The 19173-nt window shown below is 38.4% G+C and overlaps 1 protein-coding gene across 1 annotated transcript in view; it reads left to right on the top strand.

The window, feature by feature from the left end:
• Nucleotides 1-19173, top strand: part of WRN (WRN RecQ like helicase) — a 98170-nt gene that overhangs the window by 53291 nt on the left and 25706 nt on the right. The window contains exons 20-26 of the mRNA XM_054720061.1: nucleotides 2021-2122; nucleotides 2410-2502; nucleotides 9658-9799; nucleotides 12977-13147; nucleotides 13224-13324; nucleotides 14087-14159; nucleotides 14991-15064. Coding sequence (XP_054576036.1) covers nucleotides 2021-2122; nucleotides 2410-2502; nucleotides 9658-9799; nucleotides 12977-13147; nucleotides 13224-13324; nucleotides 14087-14159; nucleotides 14991-15064 — 756 coding nt within the window. The remainder of the gene's footprint in view (nucleotides 1-2020; nucleotides 2123-2409; nucleotides 2503-9657; nucleotides 9800-12976; nucleotides 13148-13223; nucleotides 13325-14086; nucleotides 14160-14990; nucleotides 15065-19173) is intronic.

Raw genomic sequence — 19173 nt, 5'->3', positions numbered from 1 at the left:
TAGAGATAGCTCATATTTTCCTGGGTTTCCAAAGATACTTTAAATGGTTTTTGTTTTTTATTTTCATTGAGATTTAACAGGAAGTAACAGAGATTTGTAATCAGATAGTGGTCTTTAGGGTAGATGGTTGTTCTTTGCATCCACCCTAAGGGAAATAAAACTAGGGTTAATCAGACAAAGCAAAAAGTTTTCGAATAAATGAAGTTGCTGGTTCTCAACTGAAAAAGTCACTGTAATTCACAAAATGTTTAGAATCCTATGAGAGAAGAAACTTGTCCAGCCATTATAGTAAATGTGTAATTTTATATTTCTTATTGAAGAAGCCATACCATTGGCAAAATCTCAGTGTCTGCATTTGCCATTATTTTAAACAAACCCAATAGTTACTATGTATTGTAACTTTTAAGGAAATAATTTGCAAATTAATCTCAATTCTTCCACTGGCTCTGATTCCTATTTATGGTATTGTTTTGTAGAAATTTTCTTTTTTTTAACTTGTTTTTATTTTGTAGGATTTTGTATTTTACATATTGTAATAGTCCCAAAAGAAAAAGTATTTATTTGATGTGATGTTAGAGACTCGTAATTTTATTTTCTAAAATTTGTTATTGACACTGAGAAGATTAAATGTAGATCATCTGAACCAAATATAAGAGTGAATCTAGTTCTTAGAGTGTAGAGATTTTTCTTTGCTCTTTCTGAGAAGGAGGTAAGCTGAGTAAACTAAAGCAAAAAGGACTAATTTTTAGCCCATGATCTAGGAAGAATGAGATTAGATGCTAATCTAGGAATGAGAGTCAACAGTTGGAAGAGACTTTTAGGAAATTACAGGCATACCTTGTTTTATTGCACTTTGCTTCATTGCTCTTCACAGAGGTTGCTTCTTTTACAAAACTGAAAGCAAGACCCTCCCCCAGCAAAAATATTATGACTTGTTTTATTGTGATACTTGCTCTATTGAGGTGGCCTGGAACTGACCCTGCGATATCTCCAATGTATGCCTGTATATGGAAGGGTGGTTAGTGGTGTCAAATGATAAGAATGTTTTTGAATAAGACATCATTTGTGTGTTCAGACTTCGCAGAAATCAGTTAAATGGATTCCCTGCTGGTGTCATCCTTGAGAGTTGTACAGAGGTATTATTATCAGTCAGAAGTTTGGATAGTCGAAATATGAGTGAGTGAGGTCTGTTTAGATGACGATCAGTATTATCACCTAGATCTTATAGGTAAATCATTGTTTTCTTTTGAAATATCCAAAACATATTCAACTCAAACTTCTATTTATTCTTGGAAAAATTTCTTGGAAAGATGTGCAATATATTTAGGAGATTGTCATCATCTGATATCTGCTATTTGTAGAATGTCTTCACAGAAGACTGGAAGAAACAGTCAGGATGAGTTATAGCCACATTACCTTAAAAACAAACATGTCTTTGGAGTTATTAACCATTTAAAATAAATTTAATATGATAGAAAACACATCAGTTTTAGTTGTTTGAGGAAAGAACTTAATTCCGATATTTTACTGGTGTCTCATAATAATGCCCTGTAATACAAAGAGAAATCCTCTGAAGAGCTAAAAGGGATCTAGTTTCATGTTTGGGTCATGAGCCTCTTTTAGTATTCCTTACATAGCTGCTTTAGTTTCTCCTGTAAATAAGTGAAAAAATAACTTTTAACTGGGAAAAGGTGAAAATTCATGTATAGTAGAAGGATTACCCAAAAGCATGTAGCATATAAATCAAAATGAAAAACTTTAGGGTTTATAAAAAATTTTTAAAGCTAGCTAAAAATTGATGCTTGGACACAGGTAGAATTCTTTCAAAAATAATTTTCATAAAAAAATCAGAAAAATGCTTCTTGTGAGGGGCATTGACTGGCAGGGGGCACATAACTTTCTGGAATGATAGAAGTGGTCTTTGTCTTGAAAGGGGTGTGGAGTGATAAAATAAATAACTAAAAAGTAACAAAATCACTAATGCAATTTTACATATTCCTGTGATATTTTTAATTGACAGGCACCGCCTTAATGAGATACATAATGAAAAGTTTCGATTATACAAATTAAAGATGATGGCAAAGATGGGAAAATATCTCCATTCCAGCAGATGTAGGCGACAGTATGTATTATTTATTTTATATCAGTTAATTACATAGACTTATGGGTGGTCCTCTTTTAAGAAAAAACTTTGCAAAATGATTAAAAGTATTAAGAAAGAATATTTTGTTGGTGTTGAATATGTGCTGAATTTTTAAGGCAACTTTCTTTTTGCCTCAGTAAACTGAAGCCAAATAATGAGGTCCCAGGTGAATCATTTAATGATGATTTCACCTCATTATTTTCAGCAATGAATTTAACATATATGTTTTTGTTCTTTTATTTAATTTTAAATCTTCTCTTGGGTAGACTCATCTTGTCTCATTTTGAAGACAAACAACTACGAAAGGCCTCATTGGGTATTATGGGAACTGAAAAATGCTGTGATAATTGCAAATTCAGGTAAAGATTTCTTCTTCTAGATGAACATTCTAAAAGTCTGTTTCTCTTTCTTTGCAAATAATTTTTAATTGAATTTTTGTTAATAACTATATGTATTATAGTTATTTATATACTAGGGGCCCGGTGCACGAAATTCGTGCACTGGGGTTAAGGGTCCCTCAGCCCAACCTGCCCCCTCTCACATACTGGGTGCCCTCAGGGGATGTCCTACTGATGGCTTAGGCCCGTTCCCCACTCTCCTTTGTGGGAGGCAACTGGGCTGATCAGGGGAAGGCACCGGCCCCATCACCCCACTGCTGCAGCCACTACCAGTCACCACAGCCACGAAGGTGTTTTCATCAACACGGACTCCAGTCCCTTCACCAAGAAAAAATGACAACTTTCTTTAGGCATTTTCAAGATGTGTCTTTCATAGGATATGCTTTTTTTTTTTTTTTTAATCCTCACCTGAGGGTATGTTCCCATTGATTTTTAGAGTGTGGAAGAGAGAGGGAGAGACAGAGAGAAACATTAATGTGAGAGGGACACTTTGATTGATTGCCTCCTGTATGAGCCCTGACCATGGGCACCAGGCTGGGGGGCATGCAGGGACCCCTGGGCCGCACGCAGTGGTGGCCCCCAAGGGTCTCCACACACCCCAGAGGCCAGCAGCCAGCCCCCCATCATGTGCGCCAGGCTGGGGGCGTGGACCCAAACTGCCTCTTGGTGCTGGAGCATTCCCAAGCGGCTGGGGGCACAATGGTGACAGGGGATGTTTCCACCCCGCCCCGCCCCCAGCCCCTTGGCTCCTGCACCTATAGGCTCAAAGTGGCCAGGGGGTGTTCTGGGAACCCTGCCACTCAGGACCTAAGCAAGGGGCCTACAGGCTTGGACTGGCCTGGGTCCTGAGGATGTTTGCGGGACCCAGCCCCTTGGCGCCTGCACCCTTAGGCTCCAAGTGGCCAGGGGGCATTCTGGGACCCTGCCGCTCAGGACCTAAGTACAGGCCTACAGGCTCTGATTCGCCTGGGTCCGGAGGATGTTTATGGGACCCAGGCTGCTCAGGACCTAAGTGCAGGCCTACAGGATCTGAGAGGCTTGGGTCTGAAGGATGTTTCCCAGACCCCAGACTGCTGCAAGTGTTTGGGGGCGGAAACATTCCCGCGTCGCTATGGCGACACGGGAATGTTCCCGCCCCGCCAAGCCTCCCAGTGGCCAGGGGGAGTTCTGGGGTCCCCGCGGCTCAGGACCTAAGCGATCCCGCCTGGGTCCGGAGGATGTTTATGGGACCCAGGCTGCTCAGGACCTAAGCACAGGCCTACAGGCTCTGAGCGGCTTTAAGTCCCAGACCCCAGACTGCAGCACGTGTTTGGGGGCGGAAACATTCCCGCGTCGCTATGGCGACACGGGAATGTTCCCGCCCCGCCAAGGCTCCCAGTGGCCAGGGGGCGTTCTGGGGCTCCTGCCACTCAGGACCTAAGCGCGGGCCTATAGGCTCTGAGCGGCTTTAAGTCCCTGACCCCAGACTGCTGCACGTGTTTGGGGGCGGAAACATTCCCGCGTCGCTATGGCGACACGGGAATGTTCCCGCCCCGCCAAGGCTCCCAGTGGTCAGGGGGCGTTCTGGGGCCCCTGCCACTCAGGACCTAAGTGCGGGCCTATAGGCTCTGAGCGGCTTTAAGTCCCTGACCCCAGACTGCTGCACGTGTTTGGGGGCGGAAACATTCCCGCGTCGCTATGGCGACACGGGAATGTTCCCGCCCCGCCAAGGCTCCCAGTGGTCAGGGGGCGTTCTGGGGCCCCTGCCACTCAGGACCTAAGTGCGGGCCTATAGGCTCTGAGCGGCTTTAAGTCCCTGACCCCAGACTGCTGCACGTGTTTGGGGGCGGAAACATTCCCGCGTCGCTGTGGCGACGCGGGAATGTTCCCGCCCACCAAGCCTCCCAGTGGCCATGGGGAGTTCTGGGGTCCCCGCGGCTCAGGACCTAAGCGATCCCGCCTGGGTCCGGAGAATGTTTATGGGACCCAGGCCTACAGGCTCTGAGCAGCCTGGGTCCGGAGGACGGTTACAGGACTCAGGCTGCTCAGCACCCGCATATGCAAATTAACCGCCATCTTGTTCGTTCTGATTGGCTGTGGGCGTAGCGAAGGTGCGGTCAATTTGCATGTTTGGGTATTATTAGGTTAGATTTTTATTTTTAAATGTATTTTTATTTATTTCAGAAGGAGGAAAGGAGAGGGAGAGAGAGATAGAAACATCAATGAGTTAGAAACTTCATTTGGCTGCCTCCTTCACCGCCCCCTACTGGGGATTGATTCTGAAACCCCGGGCATGTGCCCTGACCAGGATTTGAACTGGCAACTTCTTGGTGCATGGGTTGATGTTCAACCACAAGCCACACCAGCCGGGCATGTATTATAGTTTATTAAAACAAAATAAAAAAAGATATTTAAATAGATGATAAAGCAAACAATATTAGAGTATTTTGCTTTATAAATAGACAAACCAATAAAGTGGAAGACCTAAATCTAAACATAGCAACAGTTACATTAAATGTAAATGGTCCAAAACACCATTTAAAGCCTGACATTCTTAGAATTGGTTTAAAAATGTGACCCAACTAAAAACATTATCAGAGGTAAATAAGGATATTACCTGATGATAAAAGGGTCAGTCTACCAATGTATCAGTCAGGGTTCTTCAGAGAAACACACACATAGAGAATTTAAGGAATTGGCGTATGCAGTTGTCGGGGTTGGCAAGCTGGCAGGCTGGAAAGTTGGACAGGATTTCTATGTTAACAGTCTTGAATCACAATTCCTTGTTTTCCAGCAAAACTCAATTTTGCCCTCTAAGATCTTCATCTGATTGGATGAGACCCCCTCACATTACCAAGGGGAATCTCCTTTATTCAGAGCAACTGATTATAAATATTAATCACATTTAAAAATAATTTTATAGCAACATCTACATTAGCGTTTGACCAAACAAGCAGGTACCAGAGCCTACCCAAGTTGACACATAAAGTTAACCATCATATCCAAGAACACGAAATCCCCATATGTGTATATATTTAACAAAAGAACTGACAGAATTGAAAGGAGAAATAAAGAAATCCATAATTACAAGTGACTTCAACCTCTTCTCTAGGTAATTAATAGAACTAGTAGACAAAATCAGTAAGAAGATAGGAGAAATGAACAGGAGAAGATAGGAGAAATGAACAGGACTGCCAACAGACTGACTCTAAATAACTTCTATAGAACCCTCCACCCGACAGCAGCAGATACACATTTTTTTCAGGTGCCATTGGAACATTCACAAACACACGCCATTTTCAGGGTCAAAAAACCATAACAAATTTAGATTATGAAATATATGGCATGTAGTTAAAGCAATCCTGAGAAGGAAATTTAGATCATTAAATACATAGAATAAAAGTTTTCAATCAGTAATTAAGCTTCCATCTTAAGAAGCAAAGGAAGCTAAAAGGAAGGAAATAGAAAGATAAGTATAAGTCAATGAAATAGAAAACAGGAAAACAATTGAGAAAACCAATGAACTCCAAAGCTCATTCTTTGAAAACGTCAATAAAATTGGTAAACACTTCTAACAAAAAAACAGGAGACGCAGATTACCAGTATAAGGAATGAAAGGAATTTCGCTAAAGACGCAACAGACATAAAGAATAATAAGGAAACACTATGAGTAACTCAGTGCATGAGATGAGATGGAATAATTCCTGATAACCTCAAGCTAATGAAACCCACAGTGAAATAGATAACCTGAATAATCATGCAGCTGTTAAAGAAATTGGATTCTTGTTTAAAAAGACCTGAAAATAAATTTCCTAGCCCAAATGGTTTGAACAGCAAATTATCAACATTTATAAGAAGAAATAATGCCATTTCTGCAGTATGGTTCTGTTTATATGACATTCTCCTAAACATAAGACTATACTATCGGGATGAAGAAAAGATCAGTGGTTGTCAGAGGTTTTAGGAAGGGGAAGGTATGATTACAAAGGAATGGCATAGCCTTGACCGGTTTGGCTCAGTGGATAGAGCGTTGGCCTGCGGACTGAGGGGTCCCAGGTTCGATTCCAGTCAAGGGCATGTACTTTGTACGTCCCCAGTGGGAGGTGTGCAGGAGGCAGCTGATCAATGTTTCTCTCCCATCGATGTTTCTAACTCTCTATTCCTCTCCCTTCCTCTCTGTAAAAAATCAATAAAATATATATTTTTTTAAAAGATGAAAAAAACAAACAAAGGAATGGCATAAAGGAGTATTTTAAAACAATGAATTATGTCCTGATTATTTTGGTAACAGTTGTGGGGGGTGGTTAGATGAGTCTATGCATTTGACTCTATGGATGTGTTTAAATTTGTAAAACTTTACACACACCCAGACATACCATCAATTTCACTGAATATTAATTGAAAAATATAGTAAAAACAAATGATATACCTAGTTGAATTAACTGTATACCTAGGTGTGGTAACTATACTGTATTATTGTTAGACAAAATAAGTATTCTTTAGGATGGAAATGTTCTCTCTGTAGCGATAAATGGTTCCTTCACCAAGGGGACAGTCTTGTTCTGTGTACCTTAAAAAACAACAACTCTACATATGTATAAAGCATAAATTGACAGAACAGCGGGAAGGAATCAACAAATTCACTATCAAAGTAGGAGTCTGATATAAATTTTTAATTATTGGTAGGTTAAACAACAAAAAATTAGTAAGGTCTTGAAAATTTGGTCAGCATAGAAACAAGTTTGATTTATCAGACACCTTATACCAAGCAATTAGAACAATTATCTCAAACATTTTTCTTTATGCCTACATAGTTCATGATAATACCTGTATAGCACCGGAGGCTCGTTGAGTCTCGGTTCTGTCCAGACCCCTAAGGTCTGAGTGATTGACCTTTCAGTATACCTATATCCATTTGCAGCACACTGGTTGGGAAGCACTGAATTAGAGACTGCACTTCTTACACATACATGGAATATTTATAAAAAATCAACTATGTATTAGAGCAGGGGTTGGCAAGCTATGGATGTGGGCCATACCCTTTTGTTTATGTATTATCTACGGCTGTTTTGCACTGTTTGAGCTGAGAAGAGACCGTATGGGCCACAAAGCCTAAACTCTTTACTCTTTGACCCTTTAAAAAAAGTTTTCTGACACCTGTACCAGAGTATAGCATGTCTCGAAAGTTTTCAGTGTGCTGGAATCAGACACACCAAATTTCTCCACAATGCAATTGAATTAGAAGTAGATAGAGGATAAACAAATTCTCACTCATTTTGAAAATTGAAAATGACACTTTGAAATAACTCATTGATCAAAGAAAATGTAAAACTGGAAATTAAAACATTCTTAAAACTTAGTGATAATTACAGTTATATACATTAAAACTTGTAAGGCCCTGGCCGGTATTGCTCAGTTGGTTAGGCGTCATCCTGTATACCAGAGGTTGCTGGTTCCGTTCTCAGTTGGGGCACATGCCTGGATTTCAGGCTCCATCCCCAGGAGGGGGCATGCAGGAGGCAGCCAATCATTGTTTCTCTCTTTCCCTCTCCCTCCTTTGTCTCTAAAATCAGTACAAACATATTTTTAAAAACTTGTATGAAGCAGCATCAGGGGTACTTTGTGGGAATTTAAACACTTGGAAAAAAAATTAAATATCCTACTAAAGAAGCTAGGAGTATAAACAAGTCTTTTTTCCCCTAAGCATATTATATCTGGGATACTGAATATGTTCTTATTGCTATTTCAAAGATATTTATAAAAAGAAAGCAATTGGATTAGGTAGTTGAACATTATTAGTAGATTTTCTCTAAGGAGTCCTTTTGTTCTCAACCTGCTTGAAAGGATTCACATTTGTGAATGATAATGATAACTTCAAATCTACCTGAAGGATGGCTTAGGAATTTAACTTCTAAAAAGGACTTAAGTAATAAGTTTATCATTCATTTGTCATAGGTTACAGTCATCAGAGTTTAAACTAAAAATTTATTGCATAGATTTGTTTTTAAGTTAAAAAATATTTTTTTATACCAAACCTTTTTTTCCAACAAAACCTAACACAAAAGTCCAGTCTATAATAATAAAAGCATAATATCCTAATTAGACTGGAGGTCCTTCCAGATGTCCTTCCAGATGAAGCCGTGAAGGAAGCCCAGGTCTTGGGTGCCTGCCCGCAGCCAGAGGGAAGCCCAGGTCCCGGTGCTAGAGGGAAGCTGGTGCTGGCAGCCGGGGGAAGGAAGGCCTACTCTTGTACGAATTTTGTCCATCGGGCCACTAGTCTATACTAGAGGGTAATATGCTAATTAGACCGGGAGACCTTCCAGATGTCCTTCCAGACAAAGCCATGGTGGCAGGGCCGAGGCAGAGGCGGTTAGGGGCGATCAGGCCAGGAAGGGAGGGCAGTTGGGGGTGATCAGGCCGGCGGGGGGTCAGTTGGGGGCGAGCAGGACGGCATGGGGGGCAGTTGAGGGTGAGCAGGCTGGTGGGGGCAGTTGGGGGTGAGCAGGCCGGCAAGGGGGGGCAGTGGGGGCAATCAGGCTGGCGAGGGGGGGCAGTTGGAGGCAAGAAGGCTGGTGGGGTGAGCAGTTGGGGGAGAGTAGGCTGGCAGGTAAAGTGGTTAGGGGCGACCAGGCAGGCAGGCGGGTCAGTGGTTAGGAGCCAGCGGTCCCAGAATGTGAGAGGGATGTCCGACTGCCGGTTTAGGCCTGATCCCGAGGGGTCCCAGATTGGAGAGGGTGCAGGCCAGGCTGAGGGACACCTGCCCTGTGCACGAATTTCGTGCACTGGGCCACTAGTATTTATATAATCAATAATGCAAGCTCTTCTAGCTGTAATTCTGCTCTCTGATTGCTTGAACTTCCTTTCCTTCTGTCTTTGGTCTGAGGAGCTTCCTATGAAACTTGGGTTCTAGGGCATTAGGGTTGAGAACCATCAGTATAATATATCTGTGATGCTATATTATAGTTTGCATGTCATATTTTACATACTTCATATGCTCTTGGCTATAATAAACTTTATAGCTTCTGAAGCAGTTGGCACATTTGAGATATTTTTTTACTTGGCTAATTATTACACTATGTTTTTATTTCTATAGGTTCATGCTTTAGCTATGCTCTCTAACATATTATTTTTATTTAGATTGTATAATTGCCTTTCCATTGATGACTCAGATGATATGCCACAGGACTTTGGTCTACAAGCATTCCAGCTTTTATCTGCCGTGAACATCTTAGGAGAAATGTTTGGAGTTGGGGTTCCAATTTTATTTCTCCAAGGATCTGTAAGTTTATCTGTGAATCACCTTCATAGTTCTCCTATTATACTTTTCTTCAGAGGTTTGCTGCATTATGACTGTAGCTTTGGCTTTAGATGAGTTATTAGAAACTCAGAGTCATATTAAGTTCCTGTTAAGGACCACATTCATTACTCTTGACAAAAGCTGTGTGTACCATATCTACTGCTGTTTTCATATTTCAAGCTGATTTTCAGCTCTGAACCTCAGGCTGGAAGCAAGTTTATTACATTGCAGTTGGATAATCCCTAGGCTGGTTTTTCTTACAATAATTTAAAAAAGTTAACTTTTCATTGTGTCAAGGGACAAGTAGAACAAAATTGTATCTTTTGGTGTCCTGGAAAGTAGTAAATTCTTTGAGTAAAACTTTAATCTCAGCAATTATTTGGAAAAGCAGTATTTGGCAGTATATTTTTTCTTTTCTTTTATTCTGTTTCTTATCAGAAGTACTTAGAATTCCAAGGAAGTTTTCTTTTTTTCACTTTACCAATACTTAAATTGTCAATTCAGCTACTTTTTTTGATTAATGTGCCAACATTATGTTGACAATTTCAGGTAAACGTAAGTCACGACCCTTGTAATTAAAAGAGCTTTGTTTGTAGTCCTTTTGTTTATATGATTTTATTCCTGATTTAGAAGTTGGTAGAGCAAAGCTAAGTATTATATGTTTATATTAGTTGAATAAATCAAAAGTGAGATCAAATCCTTTGCAAATATGTATATTTATTAAAAATGTACTTAAAATTAGATATTAAAATTCTCACTTTATAAATAGAATTAATAAAATAATTTAGGTAAGCATTTATTTGTTAAATACCTGAATGCTTCATGTAAATATTTTCTGAGTTTTTATTTTGCTTAGAAAGGGACATGTTAAATTAGTCATAAATACTTTTAATGAAATATGTTAAAAAAATGCTAACTTTTTGGGTACTTATGTTTTTAGATTCTGAATGGAGTTAAAAATTTGCTTTAAATTATAAATTAGATTAGAAATTTAATAATAGTGTGCCTAAGGAACTTGGTTTTGGCTGGTATGAGTTCTTTTTTTTTTATTTTTTATAAAAAGTATTTAAGTTGAAAAGGATAGATTAAATATAATTGAGATATATGAAAATATCTTCTGTCTCTGTCATTTTCAAAACCTGTGTATCCCAGTTGAATGTATAATTTATAAAAATTATCCTTGTTATAATTTGGTTTAACCCAGTAGTATCCAGTATCAACAAATAAGTGTAAGTGGGCTCCTAAACAAACTTGTGCTGGTCACAAGAGGGATCAGATTTCACCTATTATTTGAAAACCAAGTCATTCTGCTTATACTGACAGTCTCTTCTGGGAGTCCTCAAATTAAGAAGTTTATTCTTTGTGAAATTTTATATTACCCTTGCTAGGTAAAGGTGTAAAACTTTTTAAAAAGTACTTCTTAATGAAAATTTGTAGACATTAACTACAGTGAAAATAAGGCAAGTTTTTTTTTCCCCTTCCATTTCAGTGATCTTGATATTGTTTTAAAATTTATAATTGTGATTCCTTTGGGAATTTAGTAAATTGTCCACCTTAACGAATTTAGGCAAAATTAATACATTTGTATATAATTTTGATCTGTAAGATGATAAATTTCTTAAACTGGGAACTCTAGGAATTTATTTAAAGAGATAATATTTGTATGTATTTGCATTTGAATACAGACAAAATGTAAAAATGTTGAATGACAGGCTGTACCTGTTTCTAAAATTTCAGACTGCATTTTATATTGAAATGTTTTGAAAACACTAACCTCTTGACGTGTTCAAGGGCTGAATGTTTTGAACCATGAATACAACCTAAAATACAGTGTTTATATTAGAAAGCTCATATTTACTCAGTTTAAACAGAAAGGTACTTAGTACTGGGTACCTTTAATTAAATAGCTCATAGAATTGTTGATACGATTTTACTACAAAATAGTCCACCACGAGCTGCTGCCTCTTCTCTGACCGAGAAGCGATTTGTCAATTTTAGAAGCTGCCAACATAGCACCTGACCTCACACAGCACGGAACAAGGGAGCTGTAACAACCAGGAAGGTTCTGCTTCTCTTGCTCTGGGAACCACCCCAAACCTGCTGTGTGTGATCTGTGGCAACAATATGGATGCTTCTTGGTACTTAGGAAGCTAGCAGTTGTTTGCTAGATTCTTGCTAACACTTTCTTGTGAAAAGCAAACAGCTCCACAGTCATGCACCTGCAAAAACAGCAGAGGAGTCACCTAGCCTAGCTTTTCTGCTTGTAGATGTCACATAAATGCCTCTGATTAGTGGAACTTAAATTATATTCAGAACCCTAGCTGGAAGGGAGCTTGAGAAATAGTATTTGCAACTTCCCAGATTCTGTGGTAGAAGTTGCAGCGGCCAGGTTAGAATGACCCTTTAATTACAATCTGCCATGTACACCACACGTACATTAGATAGGAGCAATTTTCCCTAAAGCCCCATATTACTTTTACTACTATATACATTTGAAGGTAATACTTAAATGTGTGGGATGAATAAAAGAGGTAGTAAGAGGGCAAAGTAACTGGAAAAGTACTTTCTAGAGCGTGAAGGTGGGCGAGGCACCTCCATTGGAGGGACATGACAGACTAGGTTCCCCACATTTGCAGAACTTGATGGCCTGGAAGAGTCTGCCATTGAAATGCTCTCTTCACTTAGGACAAAATACCTCAAAAGCAGCAACCTACTTTTCCTGAGTGGTATATCTGAGTGGATTAAGTAAACTGGGCTGTTACACCACACACACACTGCTGTTAACACCCATACTTGTAGTCTAGAGCTGTAGATTATGATCACTGATTTCACACAATAATGTATGTCCCTAAAGGGTCTAAATATCAAAGGTTAAATATTCCAAACATATTCAAACCTATACATTAGGAAATGCACGTGGATTATGTGTGAAAGTAAAATTTCCTGCCATTACTTTTAAGACACAAAAGGAACACTATTTTGATTATATTTTTATTTGTGACCTAAGAATTCAGAGCAAGCAGAATGGATAAAAATTTTATAGATTTTTAAAGCTGAAATTTAGTGTTAAATACAAAGGATCAGTAGACAAGCTTTGTGTTTTATTTAGCCTGTTTCAGTAAATAAGCATAGACACTGATTTTTTATTTCTGATTTCAGAATTCACAGCGTCTTCCAGATAGATATCGCAGTCACAAATTATTTGGCAGTGGAAAGGATCAGACAAGGAGTTGGTGGAGAGCTTTTTCCAATAACCTCATGACCGAGGGATTCTTGGTAGAAGTTCCTGGGCGTAGCAAATATGTAAAGATTTGCGCCCTTACAGAAAAGGTAAACACTGTGGAAGTCTACCTGTTTGATTAATTTTCCTCACTATGCATTAAAAGATTCTTCTTGCATTCAATAGGGTAGAAATTGGCTTCATAAAGCCAATTCAGGATCATCTCCTCAGCAACTTATCCTTCAAGTTAATGAAGAATTGTGCCCAAGGAAGTTTCATCTACCAAGGTTCATTTTTCAGCATTTTTTTTTTTTTAACATTTGGGGGTCTGGGTCAGTGGGAGAAAGATAAATCATAGAACACTTTTCTTGGTTGATAGGAAGTAGTTGAGGATAGTATTTAGAAAGCTACTTTCTCATTGATTAAAAAAGCAGCATTGAGGTCAATGTTGAAGAATCCATATACCATATTTCCTGCTGATGTGTAGAGGGTGGGAGGGGATACACTTGTTGATGACCTTTTAGTATCTTTACATGTTATCAGTCATTTATCAGGTTTTAAAAATTGAGATATAATTGACATAACATTGTTTAAGTATGAAGAGTACAGCGTGTTGGTTTGATACATATATCTATTGCAATGTAGTTGCCACAGTTGCCTGAGCTGACATCTTTCTTTATAAAGTCACATAATTTTTCTTTTTTGTGTTGAGAAAAATTAAGATCTAGTCTCTTAGCAACTCTGAAGTTATAACATAGTATTTGTTGACTATAATCACTGTGTTGTGCATTAGATTATCAGTTTTTCTTTTAAACTTAAAAAGCTTCCGCTTTAAACTTTAACTTTAAAGAGCTGAAAACACTCTAGAGCTTTTTCTGGGGAAAAAAATCAATTTTAAAAATCATCAGTTCTAAAAGTAATTTAATCTCATCTGCCTTTCTGAGTGTGGAGATATGATGATTAGATAATTACATTCAGGATATTAGATTATTACATTTTAGATAATTACATTTTAACATTCTTGATAATTGAACTTTATTGTTTTTCAGTTCTAAAACTGTGTCTCCAGGCACTGAGCAGCATTCCTCTCATCAGGTGCCCACTAGCTTAACTGCGGAGAAGGTTTGTTTTTATTAAAGAGGTGGTTTTCATTTATTTCATTTATTTCATTTTTTATTTATTTCCTTTTTAATTCTATTTTAAAATTTTATATTTTAATTCTCCTCCAATTAAAGAGGAAAATGCCGTGCATAACAGAACATAAAATTTGGAGAAGTAATATGAACAGGAAAAAAATGTGCGGTATATGATTTCTGGGGTTAATAGAAGTATTTGAGAAAATAACACTTTGATTCTTTTAAACCTATTTTATAACTCCTTTGTCTTGAAGTTGTGTGTGTGTGTGTGTGTGTGTGTGTGTGTGTTTACATATTATGATACTAGTATAGTAGATAAAAAATAAGCCTGATTTCTAAATAATCTAATTAGACACACACACACACACACACACACACACACACACACACATTCTTTCTTTGTTTTTGGATCTTAGGTAACTATTACAGATTAAATACTTACCCAGAGGCAGACTTCAGCTAATTAGGACACAGGGGTAATAGAAAAATCTGCTGAATTAAATTTTTTGGTGAACTTTTTCTGCTTTTCAAAGTTATGCAGTATGTAATCGAATTATTTTTGTAACTTGGGCTCTTGCTATGTTTCAAAGAATTCTTTTGATCATATGTTTTCTATAGATTTGGGAGGAATGGGACATTATGTTGCATTTCTAACTGCTTTTAGAACCCTAAAAGTTAGTAATCAAGAACTTAATTTATTTGATAATTTGTTAGGAAAAATTGTCATTGTAAGATGTTGTTTCTTATTTTCTTCATATTTAAAAGTTTTTTGAAATTTCTAATTTTAAAAAATGGAATTCTTTATATTTAAAATCAGTCTAACTTGAAGAAGATGTATTCCTACAAAGCACTTGATAAAATGTCTTCTGGGATTAACATTCCTACAAAAAGGTACAGTTCAAAATTTTTATTTTCTATATTTACTTTATCAGCACTTTCTCTCTGTCCTAACGAGAAAGGCCTAGCAGACATGTGGCCATTTCATTGGCAAAAGGAAGTTAAAGCATAAGCCTCCAGTATTATAATTTTTAAACAGACCTATAAAATGATACTGGTAATTTTAATATAATAGCTAATACTTGTGGGTGTTATTGTTTGCCATACTCTATGCTAAGTGTTAAGCATTTTATATGTAGTAGCATCGAATTCCTTTATTAAATTTAAATTCTTTGTTGTTTAAAGTAGTACATGTCTCTCTTTTTCCCCATTGAACATTGAAATCTTACAACAACCTGTGATGTAGCTTCTATTATGTATCTTCATTTTATAGTTGAAGATATCAATGGTTAAGCATACAGTTAATGGCAAAGCTGACTTGCGGACCTATATTTGTCAATCTCTAGCATCTAAACACTAATTACTTGTATTTGTATGAAATATATATTTTCATCTAAACATTAATTAATTGTTTTTTGTATGAAATAGATATTCTCACATTTTTATAAAAATACTTTATGGCAACATAAAATGGTAGGTATTAGAGTTGGTAGAAGATAAAGGCAATGTATTACAGGTGTGGGCAAAAGTAGGTTTACAGTTGTTTGTATGGAAAATAATACAATAATTAATAAACAATGCAAGAATAAACTCTGCTTTGCATACTCACAACTGTAAACCTACTTTTGCATACCCCTGTATTGTACTTTGAAGTTTAATATTTGACTTGCTGACTTAATAAAAGTGTGGAGAAAGTACATAATTACAGAAGGTCTTAAGATGGAGCATTTGAAAAACTTGTTAGGACTTAATTGCAAATTAAATGAGCTATCCTATATATTAAAAGGCTAATATGCAAATCGACCAAACAGCAGAATGACCGGTCACTATGACGTGCACTGACCACCAGGGTGCAGACGCTTAATGCAGGAGCTGCCCTCTGTGGGAGCGCCACTCAGCCAGAAGCTGGGCTAACGGCTGGTGAGCTCAGCGACAGTGGTGGGAGCCTCTCCCACCTCTGCGGCAGCTCTAAGGATGTCTGGGAAGCGGGCCTAAGCCATCATCTGGACATCCCCTGAGGGCTACTAGACTATGAGAGGGTGCAGGCCAGACTGAGGGACACCCTCACCCCCACAAGTGCATGAATTTCATGCACCGGGCCTCTAGTGTTTTCATACATATTGGATGAAAGAAAATTAATGTGCTTTAATATTCATTTTCTAATGATTTGCTCACTTAGATGCTAACATTGGATCTGACATAAACATTTACCATAATACCAGTCTCCCGTTCCAAAGAGTTTCTTTTTTTTGGATATGTAGTATGTGATTTTTATGTTTTGTGTAAACAAAAGGTTTAAGAAGTGTACAAAACAGTGTATTTACTCAAAATGTTGAAGCATTTCTTCATCTAAATATTTACTGTGTTTTTACTAGTCTAGGCACTGGAAGTCAGTGGGGAATACTGGAGACATAACAGAGACTAGTTTATACTCTAGTGGGATGTGCAGGTAAGGGAGCATAAACATCCAGGGTCATAAAACTTTGGATACACATTTTGGAAGTTAACATTTTAGGCTTAAGTCAGTCTAGTGTAGTGAGGGAAGTTTTCTAAGCAGAGGAATGGCTCACTTACTAAAACTGAAAACCAGAGAGCATATGACATGATTGAAGAACTCAACAGAACGCTAGCGATGAGCTGGTAGAGGGAAACAAGGAGGTGGTAAAATTTAAGGTGGGGAATTAAATTGGATCCAGGATATGCAGTTCCTTTCAAGCACTCAGGTTGATCATAAAGGCCGTTTGGGGCTAAGGAAAGGTTTTAAGTAAAACAGTGACATAATCAAATGTATGGTTGAGAATAGGACTGACAAACATTTTCTGTAAAGGGTCAGATAGTAAATATTTTAGCCTTTGAGAGCCATGTGGTATCTGTCTCAATATACTCAACTAAACCGTTATGGTCTCACAGCTGCCATAGATGATAGGAAAATGAATGAGTGTGGCTGTGTTCCAATAAAACTTTATTTGTGGACACTGAAATTTAAATTTCATATCATTTTCACATGTCACAGAATGTTCTTTTGATTTTTTTTTTAAACATTTAAAAATGTAAAAGACCATTTTTAGCTTTCAAGCTTTACCAGCACAGACGGATTTGGCCTGTGCACCCTAGAGAGCAGATCCTGGACAGATGAGTGGAGGGGATGGATTTCAGGATCAGGGTGGTAGACACACAGGTAAAGTGGCTATGCAGAAGCCTTTGCAGGAGATGATGGTATCTTAGACGAGGGAAGAGGCAGTGGACGTGGAGAGAAATAGATTTGTAAGATAGGTAGGGGACAGAATTGTTAGGGCTCAGTGATTGAAAAGATAGGTGGGTTAAGGAAAACAGAGGATTTGAACATAACCCATAAGTTCCTCTCTTTGCAGGTGCGAGTGTTGTCATTTCCTTCCCTGGGCAATAAGAGGAACACAGGCTTGAGGGGCTGAATGTTTAGGAAGTGAGGTTAAAATTAGGATTATAGTGATAGACACACTGAGTTTGAGGTACCTGTTGAGTGGTCCAGAAATTTATTTTAATATATGAGATTGATTTACAGAAGTGAGAAAGATGCTACCTATTAATAACTATTATTTTAAAGTTCATTTAAAATAATACATGCATCCCTAGCCGATTTGGCTCAGTGGATAAAGGGTTGGCCTTTGGGCTTAAGGGTCTTGGGTTCAATTCCAGTCAAGGACTCGTACCTTGGTTAAAGGTTCAGTCCCCAGCCTGGGTCAGGGAGAGTGTGGGAGGCCACTGATCGATGTGTCTCTCTTAACTTCATTGTTACTCTCTCTGTCTCTCCCTTCCACTCTCTGAAAATCAGTGGAGAAAATATCCTCAGGTGAGGATTAACAAAAAGAAAACATGTACATGGTTTTTAAAGTCAATTGATACCTAAAGACATAACAATGTATACCAGTTCACACCCTTCCCAAACCCACTTGGTTTTGTTCTATAGAAGCAGTCCCCCTCAAATATGCCAGCTGGTTTTTCTGGTACTTGCCACCATATATCTAAGTGACATGCTTAGATTACTGTTTTTTGACTTAACAGTTTTAGAAATTTTCTGTTGACATCCTATAATGGTAGATTAGGGCTTATCTCCCCCTTCCCTTCCTTCAGCTCCTTCAGTCCCCCCAACCCCCAACATATTTCAAGTTTGGTCACATTAACAACTTGTTTTTACATTGTTATCTATTCAAATATTATATACTATTAAGCCAAACTGTTATTATGGCCACCACTAACTTAGTTTTCTTTGATGATAATAATTGTCTTTGTGTGTTTTTTTTGCTTGGTTTTTAGTGTTCCTGTTACTAATTTTGCTTTTTTCAAACTCTTTTTGTTTGTTTACTCTCTTTGGAGAGTTCCTTGACTTTATATCCCCTCCCATCTAATGAAGTTTTATTTTTTAAGTATATAAATATATATATATATTTAAATATATTAATACACACACACACACACATACACACATACACACATACACACATATACTAGTGGCCTAGTGCATGAATTTGTGCACATTGAAAGGAATATAATTAGAAGAAATATTTTAATATTGCTATTTGCCTTTTCTCTGTAATGGAAGTGTCAGAGCTGCTGCTGGTCGCTGTCTGCAGAGTGATCAGTGGGGTGATTGGCCCCCACCTGGCTCCCTCAGCTCCTGGGAGCTGGTCGGTGGCCCCATCCCCCGCTGCCGCTGCCCGCCGTCTGCTGGGCGATTGGGCCCCTGCTCACACCCGCCTTGGCCTGCTTCACCATCCCACCGTAGTCCAGCTCTCCTCGGGGCCCATCGGGGCTGGCAGTGCCTTCATTGCCACCTGCTGCCAACACCACGTTGCTGACGCCTGCCATGTTCCACGCCGCTCCCTGGTGGTCAGTGCATGTCATAGCAAGCAGTCAAACTCCCAATCACCTGGTAGACAATTTGTATATTAGGCTTTTATTATATAGGGTGTGTGTGTGTGTGTGTGTGTGTGTGTGTGTGTGTGTATGTATGTATATATATATAT

Source organism: Eptesicus fuscus, chromosome 8 (assembly GCF_027574615.1).
Source record: "Eptesicus fuscus isolate TK198812 chromosome 8, DD_ASM_mEF_20220401, whole genome shotgun sequence".
Classification (NCBI taxonomy): Eukaryota; Metazoa; Chordata; class Mammalia; order Chiroptera; family Vespertilionidae; genus Eptesicus; species Eptesicus fuscus.
The sequence above is the reverse complement of the archived record's forward strand: the minus strand, read 5'-3'. Positions and strand labels throughout refer to the sequence as shown.